The sequence below is a fragment of the Schistocerca piceifrons genome, chromosome 5 (assembly GCF_021461385.2).
Source record: "Schistocerca piceifrons isolate TAMUIC-IGC-003096 chromosome 5, iqSchPice1.1, whole genome shotgun sequence".
Classification (NCBI taxonomy): domain Eukaryota; kingdom Metazoa; phylum Arthropoda; class Insecta; order Orthoptera; family Acrididae; genus Schistocerca; species Schistocerca piceifrons.
In genome coordinates, this window is record NC_060142.1 from 142,996,757 (window position 1) to 143,019,448 (window position 22,692).

At 37.5% G+C, this 22,692-nt stretch overlaps 2 protein-coding genes across 4 annotated transcripts in view; one reads left to right on the top strand and one right to left on the bottom strand.

Annotated features, from left to right (window-relative positions):
- LOC124798639 (UDP-glucose 4-epimerase-like) overlaps nucleotides 1-13,253 on the top strand; it is a 36,628-nt gene extending 23,375 nt beyond the window's left edge. For 2 of the 3 annotated variants that reach the window (XM_047262124.1, XM_047262125.1), the window contains exons 4-8: nucleotides 1,329-1,505; nucleotides 1,911-2,091; nucleotides 3,815-3,903; nucleotides 6,064-6,256; nucleotides 12,506-13,253. In XM_047262124.1, coding sequence (XP_047118080.1) covers nucleotides 1,329-1,505; nucleotides 1,911-2,091; nucleotides 3,815-3,903; nucleotides 6,064-6,256; nucleotides 12,506-12,627 — 762 coding nt within the window. In that variant the 3' untranslated portion in view covers nucleotides 12,628-13,253. Of the gene's footprint in view, nucleotides 1-1,328; nucleotides 1,506-1,910; nucleotides 2,092-3,814; nucleotides 3,904-5,835; nucleotides 6,029-6,063; nucleotides 6,257-12,505 lie in introns of all 3 variants that reach the window. The other variant, XM_047262126.1, reaches the window with a different exon arrangement.
- A 146-nt stretch (nucleotides 13,254-13,399) lies between these two features.
- LOC124798654 (N(6)-adenine-specific methyltransferase METTL4) overlaps nucleotides 13,400-22,692 on the bottom strand; it is a 55,034-nt gene continuing 45,741 nt past the window's right edge. The window contains exon 5 of the mRNA XM_047262152.1: nucleotides 13,400-13,812. Within this exon, the coding sequence (XP_047118108.1) occupies nucleotides 13,652-13,812 (161 nt within the window). The 3' untranslated portion in view covers nucleotides 13,400-13,651. The remainder of the gene's footprint in view (nucleotides 13,813-22,692) is intronic.

The window sequence follows — 22,692 nt, forward strand, 5'->3', positions numbered from 1 at the left end:
TTGCTGTACTCAATGAAAATTAATGGATTTCAGCTATGTCAATGCCCTGTGAGTATATCTTTTCAAAAGCAGCACAAATAAGCACTGACAAAAGAAACACGCCCTTTAAGTAAAACAGACCAAATTTTATTTGTAAGCCACAATTATTTTATCTTTGTTTGCAAGATGTCAGTGATTCTTCACAACATGAAAACACGCATATATTGTTAATGAAAATGCTGTGTGTTGAAATCCATCACACATGTGTAGAAGAATGTGAAGAATGTCATGACAAACAAACAAACAAAAAGGCCACTGAATATGCTTTAGAACAAAGCAAAATGTGTTTTGTGTTAATCAGACTTTACTGCAGTCACAAAAGACAGCACTTTACCTGTGTAACTTGCATATATCATAATATTGTTTAATTTTTCCTTCTTGGATACATATAATGTCATGTTTATAGTAAATGACAACTGTAGATACTTAAATTAATTTAAATTATATTATATTTCATAAGTTGTACCTCATATGCAATAAAAGTATGAAAACAGAACATGACTCAGTCTTAATTTTCAAATTTTCCCTCTCAATAAAAAATATTTAGGATTTTGTTGTAATATTTTTAATTTTTGCAGTGGATGAAATGGAGAACATTTAAATCTCAAAACTACTAGGGAAATAACACAAGCATATTACTTCCCTTTCTATGATCTTTCAGAATAGGACTACATGAGATGAACTTAGAGGTATGATAACTGAATTAAAGAGGCAAGGTGATTTCCTTTTACTGAGTTTCACGATTGAGTAGTGAGTCACGGAAAAGATTGAGTTCATTCTGCTGGGTGAGCAGTTGTGGGACAATCTCTGAATGTTTTGCCCATCTCTAATCCACACAAGTATTACTTGTATTACAGTCTGCTATTTCACTGTTGTTATCGCACTGAATGAGGTGACACAGTGGTTGAAACTCAATGTATATCCAAGAAGACAAGATGTTCAAATCACTGTCTGGCCACCCAGATTTAGGTTTTTGATTGTGTCTTTAAATCACTTATGACAAGGTCAGAATAGTTCTTTTGAAAAGGACACTACAAGTTTCTTACTCCAGTCTCAGCTTGTGCTTAACATCAAGTGGATGTTAAACCCTAAAAAGTTCCTACCTTGCAATTGTCTCTGTTATAAGTCAAAAGTTTTGAGCTTCATTAGCCTTATGGGTTTAATAGACAGATTGATTTTGTTGTTTTTAATGTATTATAAATGCTGAGGGGGTGAGTGAAATAAACTTTGTAAAAAGGTTGTCACAGTAAGCAACTAAAACAAAAGTTAACAAACATTTTATGTTATAGGTTATGAAACAAAATAACTGTTACCAACTGGTATTCTCAAGTTCATGCACTGTGTATGGTAATCCAGAGTATTTACCAATAACAGAAGAGCACCCAACAGGTGAAGTCACAAATGTTTATGGACGGACAAAATATTTCATAGAGGAAATGCTGAAGGATATAAGTGCAGCAGAAAAGGTAATAATGACTGAAATACTCCATAGTTTATATAACAATAATCGCAAACCAGAAGCTGTTTACAAACATGTCATTAGCAGGAGTGAAGACTAAATACTAAGAACAAAATGCAATGAATCTTGAAATATTAAACTAAAAAGCAATGTAAAATGAATTTATCATTAACTGTAAATGAGTCACCATGCATAATTAAGATTACTTTTCAAATTAATCAAGTCTTCTTTAAAAACTGGGCTGTGAGAGGTTAGACACACTCCTTCATTTTCATGAGACTTGTATTTTCTAGAAATACCACTTGCCCCACTGTATATTTCTTACTGTGTTCATGAACATTCGTTTTTGTATTTTATATTGAACTATTACAAAAATTTGAACAACAAAATATATGATTATGTCATTTTGCAGAACTGGAATATAATATCACTACGATATTTCAATCCTGTTGGTGCACATCCATCAGGATTAATTGGAGAAGATCCTACAAAAGCATTTACCAATTTGATGCCATATATGGCACAAGTTGCCATTGGCAACAAAGAGAGCCTTACCATTTTTGGTGGTGATTATGACACGGTGGATGGAACAGGTATAATGATTGGCAAGAATTTAATTTTTGCACATAAGTCAGTTTTCACATCACTTGTATTTGCAGTATGATGGTTTTTAGTCCAGGATTCTAAGATGTTCCAAACATTTTTAACATAACAGATAACCCAGAGACTGGAGTGCCTTGCTGGAAGACAAATTTGTTTTCATCTACATCTATACTTTGCAAACCAAGATATGCTGTGTGGTGGAGAGTACTGTCTCTGATTCAAACCTAGTTTCTTTTGCACTCATACACATTCGCCTTCAGTGTATCAATACATGATGTTGAATGTTACTCTTACAGTAAACTTCTGGTTTTTGACTGTAGCCAAACTAATTATGACCCCAAATCAGCACTGACTCAACTTCATATTTGATAAGTGTTGCAATTATTGCGCACATTTGGGCTGCAGATCTGGCCAAATATAAAGGAAATCAAGAAACAAATTATCTTTAGGAAGTAAAAAGTACTGTTTTCATTTAGAGAGGAATAAACCATATTTTTAATTCTATTTCTTGTGGTGACAATACGTCATTAGGTACTTTACAAGATCCTTGAGAGTATGGCTATTTTTCTCAGAACTCTCAATTGAATCAAATTCTCATCTCTACTTACAGTATAATTTCCACATGGTAGATGTCTGTGTTATAAATATTTGTACAGAACTTTTACTTAAACGAATATTCGTAAGATTACAACACATGCACTCAATACTTTGACCTTGCTAATACGTATTTGCTGTTGGAGGATTTGAAGCACTGCTTTTTCTTGTATGCAATGAACACTGTCTTGTTTCAAACTTTAACATCTTCAGAAATATTGCCATTCAAAATTGTTTTCAGAAACAATACAATACTCTACAAATGGAAGTGTGTAAATCCTTCAAGAAATCTGGCTGTAAAGTTACATAGTCTGTTGTTTAGTGCATACAATTACTGAGAAAATAAGTTAGTTGAAGAAATATTTCAACAATATGGTTGAAGACTGAAAAAAGTATGCAGTCAATAAGTAAAATAAAATAACATTCAGTTCCAAATGTGTATAAGTATTGCCTGTAATTTCTTTTATGTCAGCATTTAAAATATAATTACTCTGTATTTTAAAATTTTGAAAATAATTAATAAAAATTCCTACATAAGTCTTCAATGAAGAATCGTGGAGAATGCCACAGTTGGTTCTTGTCAAGTTAATAATGTTCATTAAGTCATAGCTAATGGCTCAGTTACTGTGAATCTCTGCCAGTCAGTCGTGTAGTCACCACCAGTTGTGAATTTGTAGTCAGAAAAGTCACAGTAGGTTCCCATTTGTACAACTTGGTAAAAACAGCTATGAGTCTAAGTAAGTTATTGACCTAATTTTTTGAAGATTAATGGACAATGTGTGATTGTTAAAACAATGTATGTCAACTGTACTCAAATTAATTTTATATATAGAGAGACAGAGATCTCTCTCCCCCTTCTGTCACTTCAGCAACCATCTGCACTGTTTTCTTAATTTTCCTACTGAAAGTGAAAGTTGAACTTCCAGTATAAAATCAACTTATTTGGTATCTCACATCATCTTAGTCATCAATTAATATCATATTAGTTTTAATGTTAATTTTAACACTTCTGACTTCGTAATAAAAATAAATAAGTACAATAAATTTGTGCATTATTCCCTATTTCTCATCACAACGATCACTTCCAGAATTAGAATTGAAAATAAACCTTTGTTTCAGGGGTACGAGATTACATACATGTAATGGACTTGGCATCTGGGCATGTTGCAGCCCTGGACAAACTGAACAAGGAACATCTAAGGTTAAAAGTAAGATTACAATCAAAATGCCCAATAATGCTTACATTGCTGAGAACTTAACAAATTGGCATAGGATACAAATGAATGTTCAAAACCAGGTTACCTTTTCATTGTTTTTCTTTCAGTAGTAAAGGGTACAGCTACTTATTATTGAAATGAGGAATTAGTAATTTAGTATTTTACCACAAAAGAAATTTTTTATTAAATTGGTAATAATAATAATGTTTTCACATCATTACTGGTTTTCCACAACGATAATTATCAGACTTCCACCTTAAATATAACATGTCCAGTGCAAAAAATGTTTCTCCCTGATAGGTTGATGTAAACTTGAGGTATTAAATGCTTATGTTCTACATTATGCACATCACTCACTAATAATGTATTTGTCATTACAAAGTGGACCAGGAGACTTTTCAGTCAACTTTCCAAGCTGTGATAAACAAAATTCTTCAGCATAATTCTTTATTTGTTTACAACCCAGTTCACTTCATCATTATGTGCAGGCATAAAATTATCACTTGCTAACATTTTTTATAACCTACATTTTACTGAAACAATGAACACAAAAGAAAACACAGCACTGCCAATCTCATCTTCTCTTCCTTATCCACAAATTTTTCTCATTGACATCCTCCTCTTGTTTTCTCTCATCAGTCCCTCAATCACGGTAGTGAAAAAGTGTGAATAGTAGAGCAGATGGCAAACCATGTGGTTTCTCTTACTGACATTGTTCTGAGTAGGCTTCTTGTGTCTCCTGCTTGCATGAACTGGATGAAAGAGGGAAGTGGGGACACATCACTGGCCAATAATTTGAACAGACGTAACATTCAATTTTTCTTAACAACAGTATCATTTTGAAAAGTGTACCTGTTCCTCTCTCTGTACAGGCTGAAACAAGAAGTTCCTTATCCTTAGCTTTGTCCTCTTGTCATTATTTTCATCCCTCCTGTTTCTAACTGAGAAGTATTGTTGGCCCTGAAATAACTTATAGTGTTTTTAAGTATGGCATATTTTATCAGTGTTTATTGATATCTGAGCTTCCATGTAATAATAGATTGGCCTTGGTTTTAACAGTTAGGTGGCAAAAATACTGTAAAATAACAAACTCACAATAAAAAACTAAAAAGTAATGCAGTCATCAATCCAAAGATTGTTTTGCACAACACAAGGTTCTACTAGGCATGGTTCTGTTGAAGGGGTGGTATGCTGTTGCCTTCCCTTCGCCTTTGAACTGGCTGACCCAGCCAGTTAATGGGGACTTTCACTTTAATACGGATTCTGAGCCATGGCATAACCCAGCATTTTTTACATTAACAGATACGCCAGAGCTGATAAAAGTGGTACATGACAGATAAAAATCCCAGCAGTAACCAGGGGTCAAACCAAGGCATTTGAATTTGTAGTCTGGCACTTTACCAACGAGCCTCGCTGAGCATTAACTATGTTAAAGTGTGAAATTTCACAGGCTGATGGAAGAACTACCAGTTCAGAATGTAGTACAGTGAAATGTGAATGGTGTTGGTTCTTTTTACCAAGATTTTTCCAGAGTTAATCTTTTCCCTCCTACCTAATGTTAAATGCAACAATTACATTTGTCATCTTAACACTGTAGTAGGTGACTGATAGCACACTGCTATGTCCCCATCCTTAATACAAAACTCAAAACAGCATCAGCCTTTGCTGAAACTACACACAACAGCTTTCAGCCAAAATCACATCTCCAAATATTTATAACTGCTTCAGCTAATTTGCAGCTCCTTCAGGTTCCCATCATGTTATGTTATGGTGTGAGATAGTGCCACTTTTTATCCATTTAACTACTACTATTAATTTACTTACGACATTGCCTCAGGACTGTTTTCCTTGTACATGTCACCCAAACACACATGAGCTGGTAGAGTACATTACTACTATGATTAATACTAACTTTTTATATAGGTTTATAATCTTGGTTTGGGTACGGGATTATCCGTGAAAGAACTTGTACACGAATTTGAGGAAGTGACAGGTGTACACATTCCATATGCTTTGGGTCCAAGGAGAGTTGGAGATGTGGACAGCCTGGTCTGTGATGGAAGTCTGGCAGTAACAGAGCTGCAGTGGCAGCCCAAATATGATGTTAAAATGATGTGTAAGTATTATGCCATAATGTATTTTTTATTTCAGACTTACAACTTGGGCACAGGGCAAGGGGTTTCAGTGCTCCAGCTGCTCAAAACATTTGAAGCAGTCACTTCAACAGTAGTGCCATATGAGATCCGAGAACGACGTACTGGTGACATTGTTTCCATGTACGCCAATGCAAACCTGGCAGAAAAAGAGCTTGGTTGGAAAACAAAATACAATTTGGAACAGATGTGTAAGTTAAAGGACACAAATATGCTCTACAAAAATGAAGGTGGTAATGGTGTACTAATGTTCAGTCTTTCAGTTAGAATTCTGAAATTTCATTCTGCATTTACCATATTTTCTGCATGTATGTTACTTGGGAGTAGGGTATATTTTAATGAGTTCTACTATTAGGTACAGTGCCACTCCTGAAATAGAGTAGTAGCTCCTTTTAGAATTTTTAAAAATACTGGGAAACAAATCAAGACTGTAGAAATATGTTAGCAGCCGAATAGGTAAATTTCACCTCTGAGGTTTTTAGTGAATATACAAAATTAAATTAAATGGTTTTGAATTTGGGCTAGGGATAGTTTCCAGGTGTGTAATGATTAGGAATGCTCCTCTGATTGTAAGACTGATTATGTATAGTTCTCTATGTAATGATTTTTATTTGTTTTAAACAGTTGTTAACTCCAGATAAAGTGTTATACTCAGATGTATTCCGTCAATAGTTGCACAGGGGTAAAGGACTTAAAGGCAAATTAAAACATACCACACTGACGGTAAAAAAAATGATGACTCAAGTGCACAATAATTTGCAAAGCCCATTCACAATCAATTATATGATTTACAATGCACATAAGAGTGGTATTAATGATGAATTTATGCCTTCTGGCAAAATACGTCTACCAAATGCAAAGCAGTTCTGCCTTAAAATTGATATGCTGTGACTTACTGTGAGGTGAGGTGCAGGCATCAACCTTAGATAGTACTAGTGACTTGCCATAGCTTCGCACAAGGAGCACTAAATATCTATGAATGGATGACTTGTCTGGTGCAGAGGAAATAAATTACATACACAAACCTCCCTTGTGAATCAGTCTATCTATTAGTGAAAACTGTACCAAAATTCCTACACTAGTTCCTGACATGGCCATTAGGGAAAAACTGAAGCAACACAAAATAAAAATAGTGTGTAAGTGTCAACACCAGCAAAGCTAGTTTGAAGATTGTGCTTAAGAGAGATATACATTATTGGAAAGGTAGGATCTGGTTGTACTGAGGCTGCTAAACAATTCCAGGGTAATTTAAAAGACTGAAGGTGAAGGATTAGCTGGACGGTTCCTGTGTGGCCAGAAAAGAGTTCGTATGGAGACAAATTGCAGGCTAGATGTTTATGCAAAATGATATGAATCGCTGACTGGTTTACGGATGTTTTAAGACAAAATAACGCAGTTACTTTTGTACTAAAATTCTAGGAACTACATTAACCATTACTGCTATACTTCAGGTGCTAACAAAATATTCTGATAGTGCGTAATTTGGAAAAATAAATGAACGGTGAAGATTTTAATACTTCTTGTGTATCAACTGTAACACAATTAATACGAGTACTGCATTTGCTCTAAATGATTATGAAATACATTTTATCGAAGACTACATCGTTTCCTGCAATCTTAAAGCTTTGATGGTACCTTTCTATATATTCACTTTCAAATAGTATGCATGAAATTGTATTTACATCAAACCACGGAATAATGGTACAAAATGCAATAGCATAAAATAAAGATAGGTAAAATACAAAGAGAGAAATCAAAAGCTCACCTCGTGGGAAAGAGCTGTCAAGAGCATGTGCGATTACCTTAAAAGAAGTGGATTGGAACAGGGTGCAGTTTCTAGAGCAAGAATAAAAAATGGTCACAATTATGTCCCTCAATCAGTGGGATCCTAAGTGACATTCTGTATATCTGAGACAGGAAGGAAAAAATCTGTAGATTTCCTTTCTTTAAAAACCAATGTTCTCAATACCCTCAGCCCAAGAGATAGAGTTCACTGCCTTTGTGCAAGTGATTACATACTTAAAACCAGCACCCATACTGGTCATTGGGACAATTCACCTGACTGTGTGAGTGAAAGATTTTATTTAGCAAGAATCGACAGTGTGATGAAGTTATTAAAACCTGTAGAATGCAAGTGCTGGTGTAATTTTCTTTTTTATCACTCATCCATCTGAATGTCAGTAACCTAATAACATGTAAATATGGTACATGCATATCGTGCAGATTTGACAGTAGGTTGCACTCATTTATTAAAATGGATCATGCATCCTACGCAGACAGAAAATGCAAGATAACAAGTACACTGGTGTAATGGTGAATGTTTAATCATTGTAGTAATAGAAACTTAATGATACTGATTTCATTTTAGAGAATACTCGTAGTGATTGAATGCTTGTTTTCTAACATATGGTTAAGTGTTTCAAATAATTATTATGCATGCCTGTACAATTCCAATGACTTCTTTTTTAGTTAGTAAAATAATACTCAATGTACAACAGAAACATTGGTAAGTGCAGAATTAACTTTTAATTTTCATGAGTTCTTTCTAATTTGTATTGTTCTATCACCCAATTAACAAAAAAATAATCTGATAACGTTGCATGATACTGACAGAATAACAATAACTTTGAGAGGCATCATGATAGATTTTACATATCTTTAATAAAGAATGTCTATATTGTTTTACTGTCCTCATTTACACTTCAAAGAAACAATACAGTGTATTAATAGCCTATGATCACATGAAATTCTAAAGTGCCCTATCACTGCCTGTATAATTCCCTTGATGTTTGGTAAAATATAGCAACTTCATCTTTAGTTCCATTTATTGAGAAATATACCATGCCTGCATTCTTAAATCTCTAACAGCATCTCTCTACACACTCATTTTCAAACAATAACCATTAAATGTTTCACTAAATCAATGCACAAGGGTACAAAATGCAATCCTAGTATAATAAAAATAGTAAAATAGAAATTTACAAACTTGTACCACATCCATAATTCCATATTGAGAGAAAAATGAATCTGAAGCTCCCACAATTGTGGGATTTTACAACCTATAAAGAGAATGAGCTGTAAGGAGAATGTGTGAATAGTTTTAAAAGAAATAGACAGAAGACAATACACATCCTAGACCAGGAATGAGATAGGATGTAAAAGGTGCTACCCAAAAGTTCCTGGAATACACCAATAAATAAAATTAAAATTTACCTGCTTCTTATTTATCACCTTTATCTTAAAAAGTAGAGGTGTATACACAGTTCCCAGCAGTTTTCCCATGAACTGAAAGCTCCTTGGAATGTATTTTTTGTAAGTCTTCTAAGTACCACTAGCGATTCTGTTTGAATCTCCTCAACTGTGTGAAACCTTGTTTTTTAATCAGAGTTTCATTCTGGGGAATAAAAAAGTCACATGTATGGTAAATATTGCAAATAAAGAGCAACCGTCATTTTATTTTTTCCCAAAAACTCCTGCATAATCTCATTGTCATGAGGGAGGAACAAATTGCCCAAGCACCACTTTTGTTGGACAAAATCCCCTGACACCTCTTGCAAGACAGCCCTACGGCACTGCATGCAGCCTGGATGGTCAACCTATGATCTACCAGCACTGTATTCCAGTCAACATTGTCAAAAGCTTTCTCCAAGTCTACAAATACTAGAAATGTAGGTTTGCCTTTCCTTAATCTATCTTCTAAGATAATTTGTAGGGTCAGTATTTCTGCAGCTGGTGGAAGAGAGAACCATCTGATTTTACTTTTGCCTGATAGTATCTTGCATTCTACTTCAATGAACTCACAGAATGATTTTAGGTTTTCAATGCATTAGCACCTGGAACAGTAAGTGAAATTTCAACCAAGCTTCTAACATCTTTTATGCTCACTTTCCCACTGTGAAACTGGATAAAACTTTCCTGCCATTTTTCACTGAAAATAATGTTTGATTTCATATTTCAGTTTAGAAGTTTACCTTCACATTACTTACTTACACAACAGTTCTCATCAAACAATTCTCCCTCATCTGCAGTGAAGTTAAAGACGCTAAATTTGACAAAACTATACAATTCCTGAACACTAATCCAGCTAATGGTTTTATTTTGGGCAATCTGCTACATTGGCTGAAGAGGTTCCAGACATGGTTTACATAATTAACAAATGTATCCAGCATAGGTATCACAGAAAGCTGTAATGCTACTGGTAAACTGATCAGATGTCATTACTCTCACTTTCCAACTCATTTAACACCTGTAGTATTGCAGGTGCTAAAAATCTTTTGGATTTTCTGGCTGCTAGTTTGTTGAAGGAAATATTTATTTTGTCAGCAACTACAGTTACAGTTACTTCCTTCTATGCACAGAATACAGTTGGAGAAACTACTTAACTGGGCCGAAAGGAATTGATGGGTGATGAACAGCAGATTTTTGAAAAAAATTCTTCTGGGCGATAGGACACTTGTCAAGTTCCAGGAAGTAGGATTTTAATGCTTGAAAAACATCAATGACTCTTTCTGCAGCTACTGGAAGAAATAACAATCTGATCTTACTTTTACTTGATAGTACCTTGTATTCTACTTCAACGAATTCACAGAATGATTTTAGTTTTTCAATGCATGCATTAAAATGTGGAAATGTTGATAGATTTTACCAATTATGAACTGTATATTGATGGGTCAGCTTTCTGTGCCAGTTTGGACAGTATTGTGCACAATAGCACAAGATATCCTTTAACTATTAAATTATTTTTACTGTTTTCCTGCAACTTAGAATAAAGATGGTTTTTAAATTTCCTTGTCTTTCCCCCATAACTGGTATTTGTGTTGTTAGCTGAAATTGCTACAATCTTTTTCTAAAGATCAAACTTTTGTAATAGCTTTAAGACATACGAAGTCAAATGCTCTGCACTTTCAACACCAAAGTTCACCATCTCCTACACTTCCACTATGATGCCTTTACCTGGATGGTAAAATCCAACCATTAAAGAAACCAACTTCATGTCTGTGTGGCTGGAAGAATTTACCATCACTTAAATTGACTGGGCTTCTTTCAGTTCCTTCATTATTTGTTCTGTAGCAAACGGTGCAGTCACATCCATGATAAATGATCTGATTTTTGCCTGAGGGCATAAGAACGTATCGTTAAACAAGGATTTAATTACGTCAGTGATGCAATCCATGTACATAAAACACTGGTTGTGCATAACTGTGTGATATTCAGATGTGCCTTCCTGCACTAAAATTTGCTTATCCTTTTTTACCTTTAAGAGTAAAGCAGCAGTGCAACTTCATTTGTTTGCCTTCATGTGAGGTACTATGTCAGTGTGTTCTCCGTGTCCCATGCTAGAGTTGGTTCATGCCTAGCCTATGCCTTTCCCACCTCTCCCTTGTGCATTCCTATCCTGCACATCTACTGCCTCCCTCTGAGCCACTAGCTGCCCATCCCCAAACCACCCTCCTGCTTCTTGCCTCTTTCTCCCCTTATGCACCCCACCCGACACAACCCCTCACTCTGGTTCACCTGCCAAATTGCAATATTGGCATTGTGTGATCGGCCAGCACAGGAGGGAGTGCGCACGCAAAGAGGGAGGGGGGGGGGGGAGAGGGGGCACGGCACATGCAAACAAACCACAGTTCTTCCAAAACCTCGCTTTCTTTTTTTGTGTGCTTGTTGTTGACTCCATGCTTCTGCTATTTGGTGAAAGAACTCCTTTACTCTTAGAATGTTTATGATTATATTCATTTAAAAAATTCCTGGCATTTCTTTCATAAAAAATCTTGCAAGTTCCTTCATCCCGCACAGATTTTCTGAGACCGAATTTTCAGTTTCTCACAACCATAGTGTTTCATGATGTTTAAGTGTTTACAGTTGTTTTCATAGTCTTAAGATACACTGTGTACCTTGAAATTAAGCACTTTGGTCTACTTTTGGGGCATCAAAGTGTGGATCACATCTTACCAGAATACAGTGTAATATCTGGGGCAATTCATAATTTGAGATTTTAAGGCACATGGTGTAATGGTAGCTGTCCACCATTTGTCAAAAATATTTAGAACAGCTATAACCTCAAGTGGAAATGTCTTGTACACACTCTCTTTCCAACTGTTTGTTGGCAAGTACATGACGCGGACTAAGTAACAACCTAACTGGAGGAAGAAATGTGAACTGATGACTTAATGGGGATGCAGTTCATAAAAAAGTCTTTTAAGTGCTTATAATGAAAAAGGTGTTGCTGAAAATACTGTTGCAGATAAGATATACTGGTCCACAGTTTCTGATCCCAGAAACAAGTGGAAATCTTTAGCATTAACAACAAAAATAAAAACTGCAGATTGATGTCAGTTGTAATTTTTAATTATGACTTGTAGCATATGAATTGATTTAGAAATGTGTATTTTGTAGTCAAAACTAAACTCTGGAGAAGTAACCACTAATTCAACTTTCAGGCAGAGATTTTTGGCGGTGGCAGACAATGAACCCCAATGGATATCGCAGTGAGACAGCTACTGCAGCAAAATTGAACGGAACTACTCTGGCAGTGAATGGAAAACAACTGAATGGGCATTAGTCTCCTCAATGACCATGGACACTGTGATAGTCATATTTTCATGAGAATCCTGTGAGGCACAAATAATAGTGCATTGTACATGGTATGGCAGTTCCAATAATGTCAATATACACCTTTTCAATGCACATGGCGACTAAACCCTGGAAATGTTACACACTAAAACATTTTTAATGTGTAACGTAACTGTAGCCTCTCTTACATCACAATTGCCAGTATTATTCAATTAGTGCTTTACTTTTATCATTGCCATTATTAATGTGAAAACGAACAGATTGGAACTGTATTATATTTTTAAGTCTCAGAAGAAAACCACAGTATGTAAAAATGTATATTGGATTGTTAATTGGTACAGCATTTATGCACCATCTCGAATGCTCAGTAACTATTGATTCATAATACATATTCATTTCATTTCAATTTCTTTGGACCAATTAATGTGATTTGGTACTGTTTTAATTTCAAAATACAATTACAAGGTGCTGTGGGATACAAACTCGTGTATTTTGAACTAGAAATGATACCTGGATGTAATCACATTATTATTCAACAAGTTTTATCATGAACAGTTACATGGTAACTTTGGATGTAATCACAAGAAAGGAATAATAAAGTGGAATTAAGTCTTATTTGATCTTTGCTGCATGATTTTTACATACAGTGCATAGCAGTACATCATTTCACTGCAAAGGCACTGATAATGTATTCTATAAATAAAACTGCAGAGGTGTTATGCTTTATATTTTATTTATTAATACATTACATAGAGTGAACTTTAGCAAACATTTTAGTACACTGAATTAACAGAATCACATTACACAAACTGAACAGCATATATTTGTCCATTATTAATCTTTTATAGCAAAATAAAGGAAATGTGCTGAGGTTGTAGCAGCAAGGAAAAATCTTTGATAAGCAGTGAACAAGAAAAACTTCTTTTGCTCCAGGCTGAACCCTCAAATACATCTGCAAACCAAAAGAGAAATTTCAATTTTGAGGTTTCACAAAAACCTCAAGCTGAAACTTACTACATTTTATCTCCTGTCCGAGAGATTACATGGGACTGATACAATGATAAAGTCTGCAATTTCAGGACTTCATTTCCCCAGCTAGTCCATCCAGGTAGCAAGTATCTTGCAAAGAGCTCAAGACACTTGGCATTATTTGGCAGATATGCTGACAGTATTTCTGAAATAACAGTACAAATGAGAGGAATGTTTTTGATTATTTGAAAGCACATAATAGTCCTTTGTATACATAAATCCAAAACCAGTGTGAATTTATTGAGCGAGGCCATTTTCCTACATACACTACTTTTGTTTTGAAATAATCATAAAAATAAAGTTTTTATTTTGAAATAGTGTTCACCAGATAATGACTTACCAAATGAAAGCGTTGGTATATTGATAGACACACTAACACACACACAAAATTCAAGCTTTTGCAACCCACGGTTGCTTCATCAGGAAAGAGGGAAGGATGTGGGTTTGGGCCAAACTCTTTGCCTTTACAAATGTCTGCTTGTGTCTGTGTATGTGCAGATGGATATGGGTGTGTGTGTGAGAGTGTATACCTGTCCTTTCCTCCCCCTAAGGTAAGTCTTTCCGCTCCCGGGATTGGAATGACTCCTTACCCTCTCCCTTAAAACCCACATCCTTTCGTCTTTCCCTCTCCTTCCCTCTTTACTGATGAAGCAACTGTTGGTTGCGAAAGCTTGAATTTTGTGTGTATGTTTGTGTGTGTGTATCGACCTGCCAGCGCTTTCGTTTGGTAAGTCACATCATCTTTGTTTTTAGATATATTTTTCCCACGTGGAATGTTTCCCTCTATTATATCCATATCATATATATATATATCGACCTGCCAGCGCTTTTGTTTGGTAAGTTTCATCATCTTTCTTTATATATATATATATTTGTAAAGGCAAAGAGTTTGGGCAGAGATGTCAGTCGAGGCGGAAGTACGGAGGCAAAGATGTTGTTGAAAGACAGGTGAGGCATGAGCAGCGGCAAATTGAAATTAGCGGAGATTGAGGCCTGGCGGATAACGAGGAGAGAGCATATACTGAAGGGCAAGTTCCCATCTCCGGAGTTCTGACAGGTGGCTGTAACTCTTCTTTCCATCAGTCCCTATACCAGTTCCAAACTCCCATCTATTCAATCTCCCACTTCCAGCTCCACTCCCTCCAAAACCTCAAAATTCCAATCAACACAATCTGGAACAACAACACCCTAATTCAGTAGTTAACCTTTCCTCCAAACCTCTCTCCCAATCCGAAACCTCTGTCCTATCCAAATGCCCCACTCCCAGATTCAACCAAACAGCCCTTGTCAAAGAATTACTGTCCTACACTCGTACACTCTGCTGCAAATATCACTTTGCCACGAAGAAAAATGATCCTAATCCTACTCCTAATGATCCAACTTCCCAAGACACTATCCAAATTGAACCCTGCCTGGAACAGTTCCGTCCTCTGTCACAGCGGGACCCACCTCCTCTTCCTCAAAATCACCCTCTCCAAACCTTCCAGGAATTTCTGACTTCCAGCCTTGCCTCTCAATCCTTCTTAAAAAACCTTAATCCTACTCTCAACATCACCACTGCTGAAGCCCAGGCTATCCGTGATCTGAAGGCTGACCCATCCATCGTCATTCTTCCGGTGGACAAGGGTTCCACGACCATGGTACTAGATCGTCAGGAGTATGTGGCTGAGGGACTGCGTCAGCTTTCAGACAACACCACATACAAAGTTTGCCAAGGTAATCCCATTCCTGATGTCCAGGCAGAGCTTCAAGGAATCCTCAGAACCTTAGGTCCCCTACAAAACCTTTCACATGACTCCATCAACCTCCTGACCCCACCGACAGCCTGCACCCCTACCTTCTACCTTCTTCCTAAAATTCACAAACCCAATCATCCCGGCCACCCCATTGTAGCTGGTTACCAAGCCCCCACAGAACGTATCTCTGCCTACATAGATAAACACCTTCAACCCATTACATACAGTCTCCCATCCTTCATCAAAGACAACAACCACTTTCTCGAACGCCTGGAATCCTTACCCAATCTGTTACCCCCGGAAACCATCCTTGTAACCATTGATGCCACTTCCTTATACACAAATACTCCGCACGTCCAGGGCCTCGCTGCAATGGAGCATTTCCTTTCATGCCGATCACCTGCCACCCTACCTAAAACCTCTTTCCTCATTACCTTAGCCAGCTTCATCCTGACCCACAACTTCTTTACTTTTGAAGGCCAGACATACCAACAATTAAAGGGAACAGCCATGGGTACCAGGATGGCCCCCTTGTACGCCAACCCATTCATGGGTCGCTTAGAGGAAGCCTTCTTGGTTACCCAGGCCTGCCAACCCAAAGTTTGGTACATATTTATTGATGACATCTTCATGATCTGGACTCACAGTGAAGAAGAACTCCAGAATTTCCTCTCCAACCTCAACTCCTTTGGTTCCATCAGATTCACCTGGTCCTACTCCAAATCCCATGCCACTTTCCTTGACGTTGACCTCCACCTGTCCAATGGCCAGCTTCACACGTCCGTCCTCATCAAACCCACCAACAAGCAACAGTACCTCCATTATGACAGCTGCCACCCATTCCACATCAAACGGTCCCTTCCCTGCAGCCTAGGTCTTCGTGGCAAACGAATCTGCTCCAGCCCGGAATCCCTGAACCATTACACCAACAACCTGAAAACAGCTTTCGCATCCCGCAACTACCCTCCCGACCTGGTACAGAAGCAAATAACCAGAGCCACTTCCTCATCCCCTCAAACCCAGAACCTCCCACAGAAGAACCACAAAAGTGCCCCACTTGTGACAGGATACTTTCTGGGACTGGATCAGACTCTGAATGTGGCTCTCCAGCAGGGATACGACTTCCTCAAATCCTGCCCTGAAATGAGATCCATCCTTCATGAAATCCTCCCCACTCCACCAAGAGTGTCTTTCCGCCGTCCACTTACCCTTCGTAACCTCTTAGTTCATCCCTATGAAATCTCCAAACCACCTTCCCTACCCTCTGGCTCCTACCCTTGTAACCGCCCCCGGTGTAAAACCTGTGCCATGCACCCTCCCACCACCACCTACTCCAGTCCTGTAACCCGGAGGGTGTACACGATCAAAGGCAGAGCCACGTGTGAAAGCACCCACGTGATTTACCAACTGACCTGCCTACACTGTGATGCATTCTATGTGGGAATGACCAGCAACAAACTGTCCATTCGCATGAATGGACACAGGCAGACAGTGTTTGTTGGTAATGAGGATCACCCTGTGGCTAAACATGCCTTGGTGCATGGCCAGCACATCTTGGCACAGTGTTACACCGTCCGGGTTATCTGGATACTTCTCACTAACACCAACCTATCAGAACTCCGGAGTTGGGAACTTGCCCTTCAATATATCCTCTCTTCCCGTTACCCACCAGGCCGCAATCTCCGCTAATTTCAAGTTGCCGCCACTCATACCTCACCTGTCATTCAACATCATCTTAGTCTCTGCACTTCCGCCTCGACTGACATCTCTGCCCAAAATCTTTGCCTTTGAATATGTCTGCTTGTGTCTGTATGTGTGTGGATGGATATATATGTGTGTGTGTGTGTGTGTGTGTGTGTGTGTGTGTACCCGCCCTTTTTTCCCCCCAAGGTAAGTCTTTCCGCTCCCGGGATTGGAATGACTCCTTACCCTCTCCCTTAAAACCCACATCTGTTCGTCTTTCCCTCTCCTTCCCTCTTTCCTGACGAAGCAACCGTTGGTTGCGAAAGCTTGAATTTTGTGTGTATGTTTGTGTTCGTTTGTGTGTATCGACCTGCCAGCACTTTCATTTGGTAAGTCATATCATCTTTGTTTTTAGATATATTTTTCCTATGTGGAATGTTTCCCTCAAATGCTTTACCTTGATTAGCCTCAGAATCAGTCAACATTTGAAAGCTGTTGACACATCATCAGTCTTTTACAAAGTATGCACTCTGCTATAAAGGTACTTTTAGTTGGATAAATAAGTGATCAGGAATCTGCATCAGGTATTTTTCTATGGTTCAATCTAAAATCAAAATGCTTTAGTAGACCATTTGTCGTAGGGTTTACGTTATTACCATTTCTAGAGGAGCAGTTTTCTAGTATTTTTTCTAAAACAAAAATTTTGCACTATCGTTACATGGTAAACAATGTCACTCTAGTACCAAAGAATGGAAGCCATCATGCTATTTTACCACCACAAGAATGAGCACTAAAATAATGTGCAAATAAAAATACAGAAAGACAAATCCTTGCTAACACAGAAATTTCACTGAGTGAAAGCAACTTGTAAAATACATTTCAGGCATGTAGTTTTGCTTTCTCTTGAGTACTTCTCAGCAAGGGTGCGAGGGCCTTCATTGCAGCTAATGAAACTAGCTGCTTATGTTGGCAATGCAACAAAGGTCTGATCCGTTCATCCTGTTCCACAGATCTTATAAAGAAAAACCTCCAGGGATATGGAACACGTCAAGACATATGTTAACACGAGACAAAAATATCATAGAAACTAATATGTATACAGTATTAACAACAAAATGCATCTATGCTGCTTAATACTAATCCCACTAATCCATATAAATTTAATGGAGTAAATTAGTAAGAAAGCTGCGGCCCCCTCAGCTTGATTACATAGCTGCTGTTTATCTGCTATTAGTAGCTTAATATCTACTTGACTACAATGCTATTTTTAAGTTTATAAATGCTGAGTCCTACATACAGTACATTATTATTTAATAAACAACTTTATAAAAACATTGCTACTTTCCATGTAGCCAACCAAAAGTTTAAATAATACAAAATTCCATTCAATTGAGTGCGGAAACAGTGACATATTTGGCAGAACATTGATGGAAGAGTTTCAAGAAAGGTACTGCTTCGACTTCTCTCTTTACCAGAACAGTTTACAAATACCTTTTTGATAAATGAAGTACCTGAAATTAAGAATCTGGTATCATGTAAATTAACTAGCGCGCACACACGCGCATGACTGCAATCTCTGACAACTTTAAGAGGGTGTAGTCTCTAGTATCCTTTTTCTGATGACTGTCATGTGGGAAAAATATTCTACTCCAGTAATATTTCTCTATCAGATGTGGTGGTCCAAAGCAAACATTTTGTAATGGTTGAACTGTGTAAGCATTCACTTGAGCACGAACAACTGCTATAATTCCGCACTGCATTGGTAATGACCTGACACAGGTCGAAATCTGATCTGCGTTGTGACTATAAATGTCATATTAAAGCAACTTAATTCTACGACTGATTGCTGTTCTATCTAACCCAATGCAACCACAGTCGTTATGTGCACCCACCCCATGGAGGGCAACCTGAAACATTTTTCTCTTCCGATCATTATTTCCAGAATCTCAGAATACTTCCAATTACTTTTCACTCACGTATGCTACAGTAAAAATAAAAACAGCAGTGATGTAGTTTAAATGCGAGATTTCTTTGTTTGACATTAAAAGTGGTGCATGCTAAAAATTGTAAATAATCATCCCTCGTGCGAAGTCTAACCATCTGAGTACCAGCTGTGAAAAATCCATGCAGACTTTTAGATGAGTAAAAGTTGCCTGATTTTGCATTTCATGTGCTTGCAACAATTAGCACATACAAAGGCATCCCAGCACTGAGTCAGGCTGGGACCAGCCATCAGTCAGTTTTTGTTCACCATTGGATGTAAGGCTCATCTGTACCTGTACAAGCCACTATGACAATATATTTTATCTATGAGAAAGCATGCTTTACCACAAAATTTCATTGATTAAATCTTCCTGGGGGTGATAACTAATGAATAGTGTTTTTGAAGCAGCATTTGAACAAGTTTCCTGCTCATCATCTTCAGGCAAAGTTCCAGGAGCCTGTAGAAAGTCTTCTTTTATAGATTCTTGACAACACTCCTCTTTTCCTGAGAGAACATCACCAGGAAGACCAAACGAATCATTTGGAAGTGTGGACTTCCAATTCATAATGTCCACTGCCAGCATCATTCTCAACCAGCAAGACCAGCAGTCTTGGCAAATATACGGTAACCCAGAAACTCTAGCAGATCTTAGGTGGGACTCCTTCTCCCAGTTGGTGCACCTATCATTTACTCTTATCATTGCCACCTTCTTCATCACAGAGGCTTGGAATCCAATGGCAAGGTACATCACGATGAAATGAGAAAACAGTGAAGTATATAGGGACCAAACATTTACAATATATAGAATTCAAAAGTCTTTGACTGAAATAAAAGTTTGATTTCTACAAAGAATATATTATCTTCATCTGTTCAAAGCAAAACTGTGTCCTTCACTGATTTTGTTTGCTGCTATAGACTTGTCTGGCTGGCTCAAAGGAATGATTCTTACATGCTCCACACAGTACTGCAAAGAATAGTTTCATTCAGTTGTTGCACTTATGGCTACATACATCTGATATTGTAAACACCTAGAGTCTATAATCCTGAAGGTCTTTGAGGGTTTCAGTAAGTCATTAAATTTTTTTTTTTTATATTGGGTGAAATACAGTCTGTGTATTGTATCTGCTCAGAGCTATCTTAGCAGTGGATGCCCCTGCATGCAGTATGATTGCCAAACATGTATTGCCTGGAGAGTGTGTTTTATTACTATCTCTGAGTAACAAATTGTTCCCCATTACTAGTGGGGTTACTAAATTCCCTGATGCTGCCCAAGGAGATGAGTAGTGTACCCCAAAATCTATGATTCATTACTTTCTTTGGACTCCAAGAACTTCTCCTGAAGTCTAAGAGTAGGAAACTTGCCAAAATATTACTTCAGGACACCACCACTTGGGTCATAACCCAATAATATTCCATCAAGAATATATTCTATAGCCTTCACTGGTAAATTTCTCAATCAATAAATATTTATAAATCACATCCTAAACTTTTTTGTGATAAAAGCCATTGTCCACTTTTCAGTTCAAGAGTCACATTACATATGATATACAAAATTACACATTAAAGGTGAAAAGCGAGAGAAATACACTTTATTCGGATGGATGAGATTACTAAAAATCAGTTGGAAAAGAATCAAAGGCAGTAGACTGGACTACATTTGGTAATCCAATGAAATGAGTCTTAAGATTTTTGGAACAGCAAGTTTCTTTGTTGAGAGTCTAAAGCAACCCCCAAGAAAACAAAGTGAAGAGACTAGCAATGGCATTAAATGTACAGTAATTTAAAAAAAATGGTTCAAATGGCTCTGAGCACTATGGGACTTAACATCTATGGTCATCAGTCCCCTAGAACTTAGAACTACTTAAACCTAACTAACCTAAGGACAGCACACAACACTACAGTAATTTAGAATGCTGTGTATGAGGCATGTGAAATTAGTGTCACAAATCAAAAGCATCAGTGAACATGAAAATTAAGGGTTTAGTTGTTATTGTTATTGCAGTCTTCAGTCTGCAAACTGGTCTGATGCTGCTCTCCACATTACTCTGTCCAGTGTTAGGCTCTTCATCTCCGAATAACTACTGCAACCTACATCCATTTGAATCTGCCTAAGTATCCTGTCCCCCGATCACATCTTTTAGTCAAGTTGTACAACAAATTTCTTTTTTCCTCGTATTGATTCAGTTATCAATTTTGCTGCCTAAATAACAAAACTTGTATACTACCATTAATATCTTATTTTCTAATCAATTACTTTGGCATCCCCTGATTTTATTTAAATAAATTTCTGCACCACTGTTTTAATTTTATTGATGTTCATTTTACAGCCCCTTTTCAAGACACTACCCATTCCATTCAACTGTTCTGCAAAGTACTTCGATGACTCTGACAGAATTACAATATCACTGGCACAACTCAAAGTTTTAATTCTTCTCTTTGAACATAGTTCCCCACCAAAATTTGTCCTCAATTTCTTTTCCTGCTAGCTCAGTTTACAGACTGAATAACACTGGGAACAAGCTACAACCCTGTCCTGCTCCTTTCTCAACCACCATTCCATGTCCTTTGACTCTTATAACAGCAGACTGGTTTCTGTACAGGTTCAAAAGAACATTTCGCACCCTGTGTTTCGTGCCTGTTATCTTCAGAGTTTCAAATGGCATTACAGTCAACACTATCAAAAGCTTTCTAAATCTACACACATACAAACATACGTCTGCATTTCTTCAATCTGTCTTCTAAGATACGTCAAAAAGTCAGGTCAATATTGCCTTGTAACTTCCTTCATTTCTCTGAAACTGATCTTCCCCGAGGTCAGCTTTTACCAGTTTCTCCAGTCTTCTGTAAATAATTTGTATCAGTATTTTGTACACATACCTTATTAAACTGATGGTAGGCAATATTCACATCCAGAATGAGATTTCCACTCTGCAACGGAGTGTGCACTGATATGAAACTTCCTGGCAGATTAAAACTGTGTGCCAGACTGAGACTCGAACTCAGGACCTTTGCCTTTTGTGGGCAAGTGCTCTACCATTTGAGCTACCCAAGCACAACTCATGCCCCATCCTCACAGTCTTACTTCTGCCAGTACCTCATCACAGGAGAGCTTCTGTAAGGTCTGGAAAATAGGAGACGAGGTACTGGCAGAAGTAAGGCTATGAGGACAGGGCATGAGTCGTGCTTGGGTAGCTCAGATGGTAGAGCACTTGCCCGCGAAAGGCAAAGGTCCTGAGTTCGAGTCTTGGTCTGGCACACTGTTTTAATCTTTAATATTCACATCTGGCAGCCCTGCCTTCTTTGGAATTGGGATTATTACAGTTTTCTTGAAGCTTAAGGATATTTCAGCTGCCTCGAACATCTTACACACCAGGTGGAAAAGTTTTGTCATGGGTGCCTCTCCCAATGATCTCAATTATTCTGAGGAAATGTCATCTATTCCATGTCTTTCAGGGCTCTGTCAAATTCTTCTCATAGCATCATATCTCCCATCTCATCATCATCTACTTCATTTTCTCTTACTAGAGCACTGTCTTCAAGTTTGTTTCCATTGTATAGCCCTTCTATATACTCCTTCCACCTTTCAGCTTTTTCTTTTTTGCTTAGTACTGGTTTGCCATCT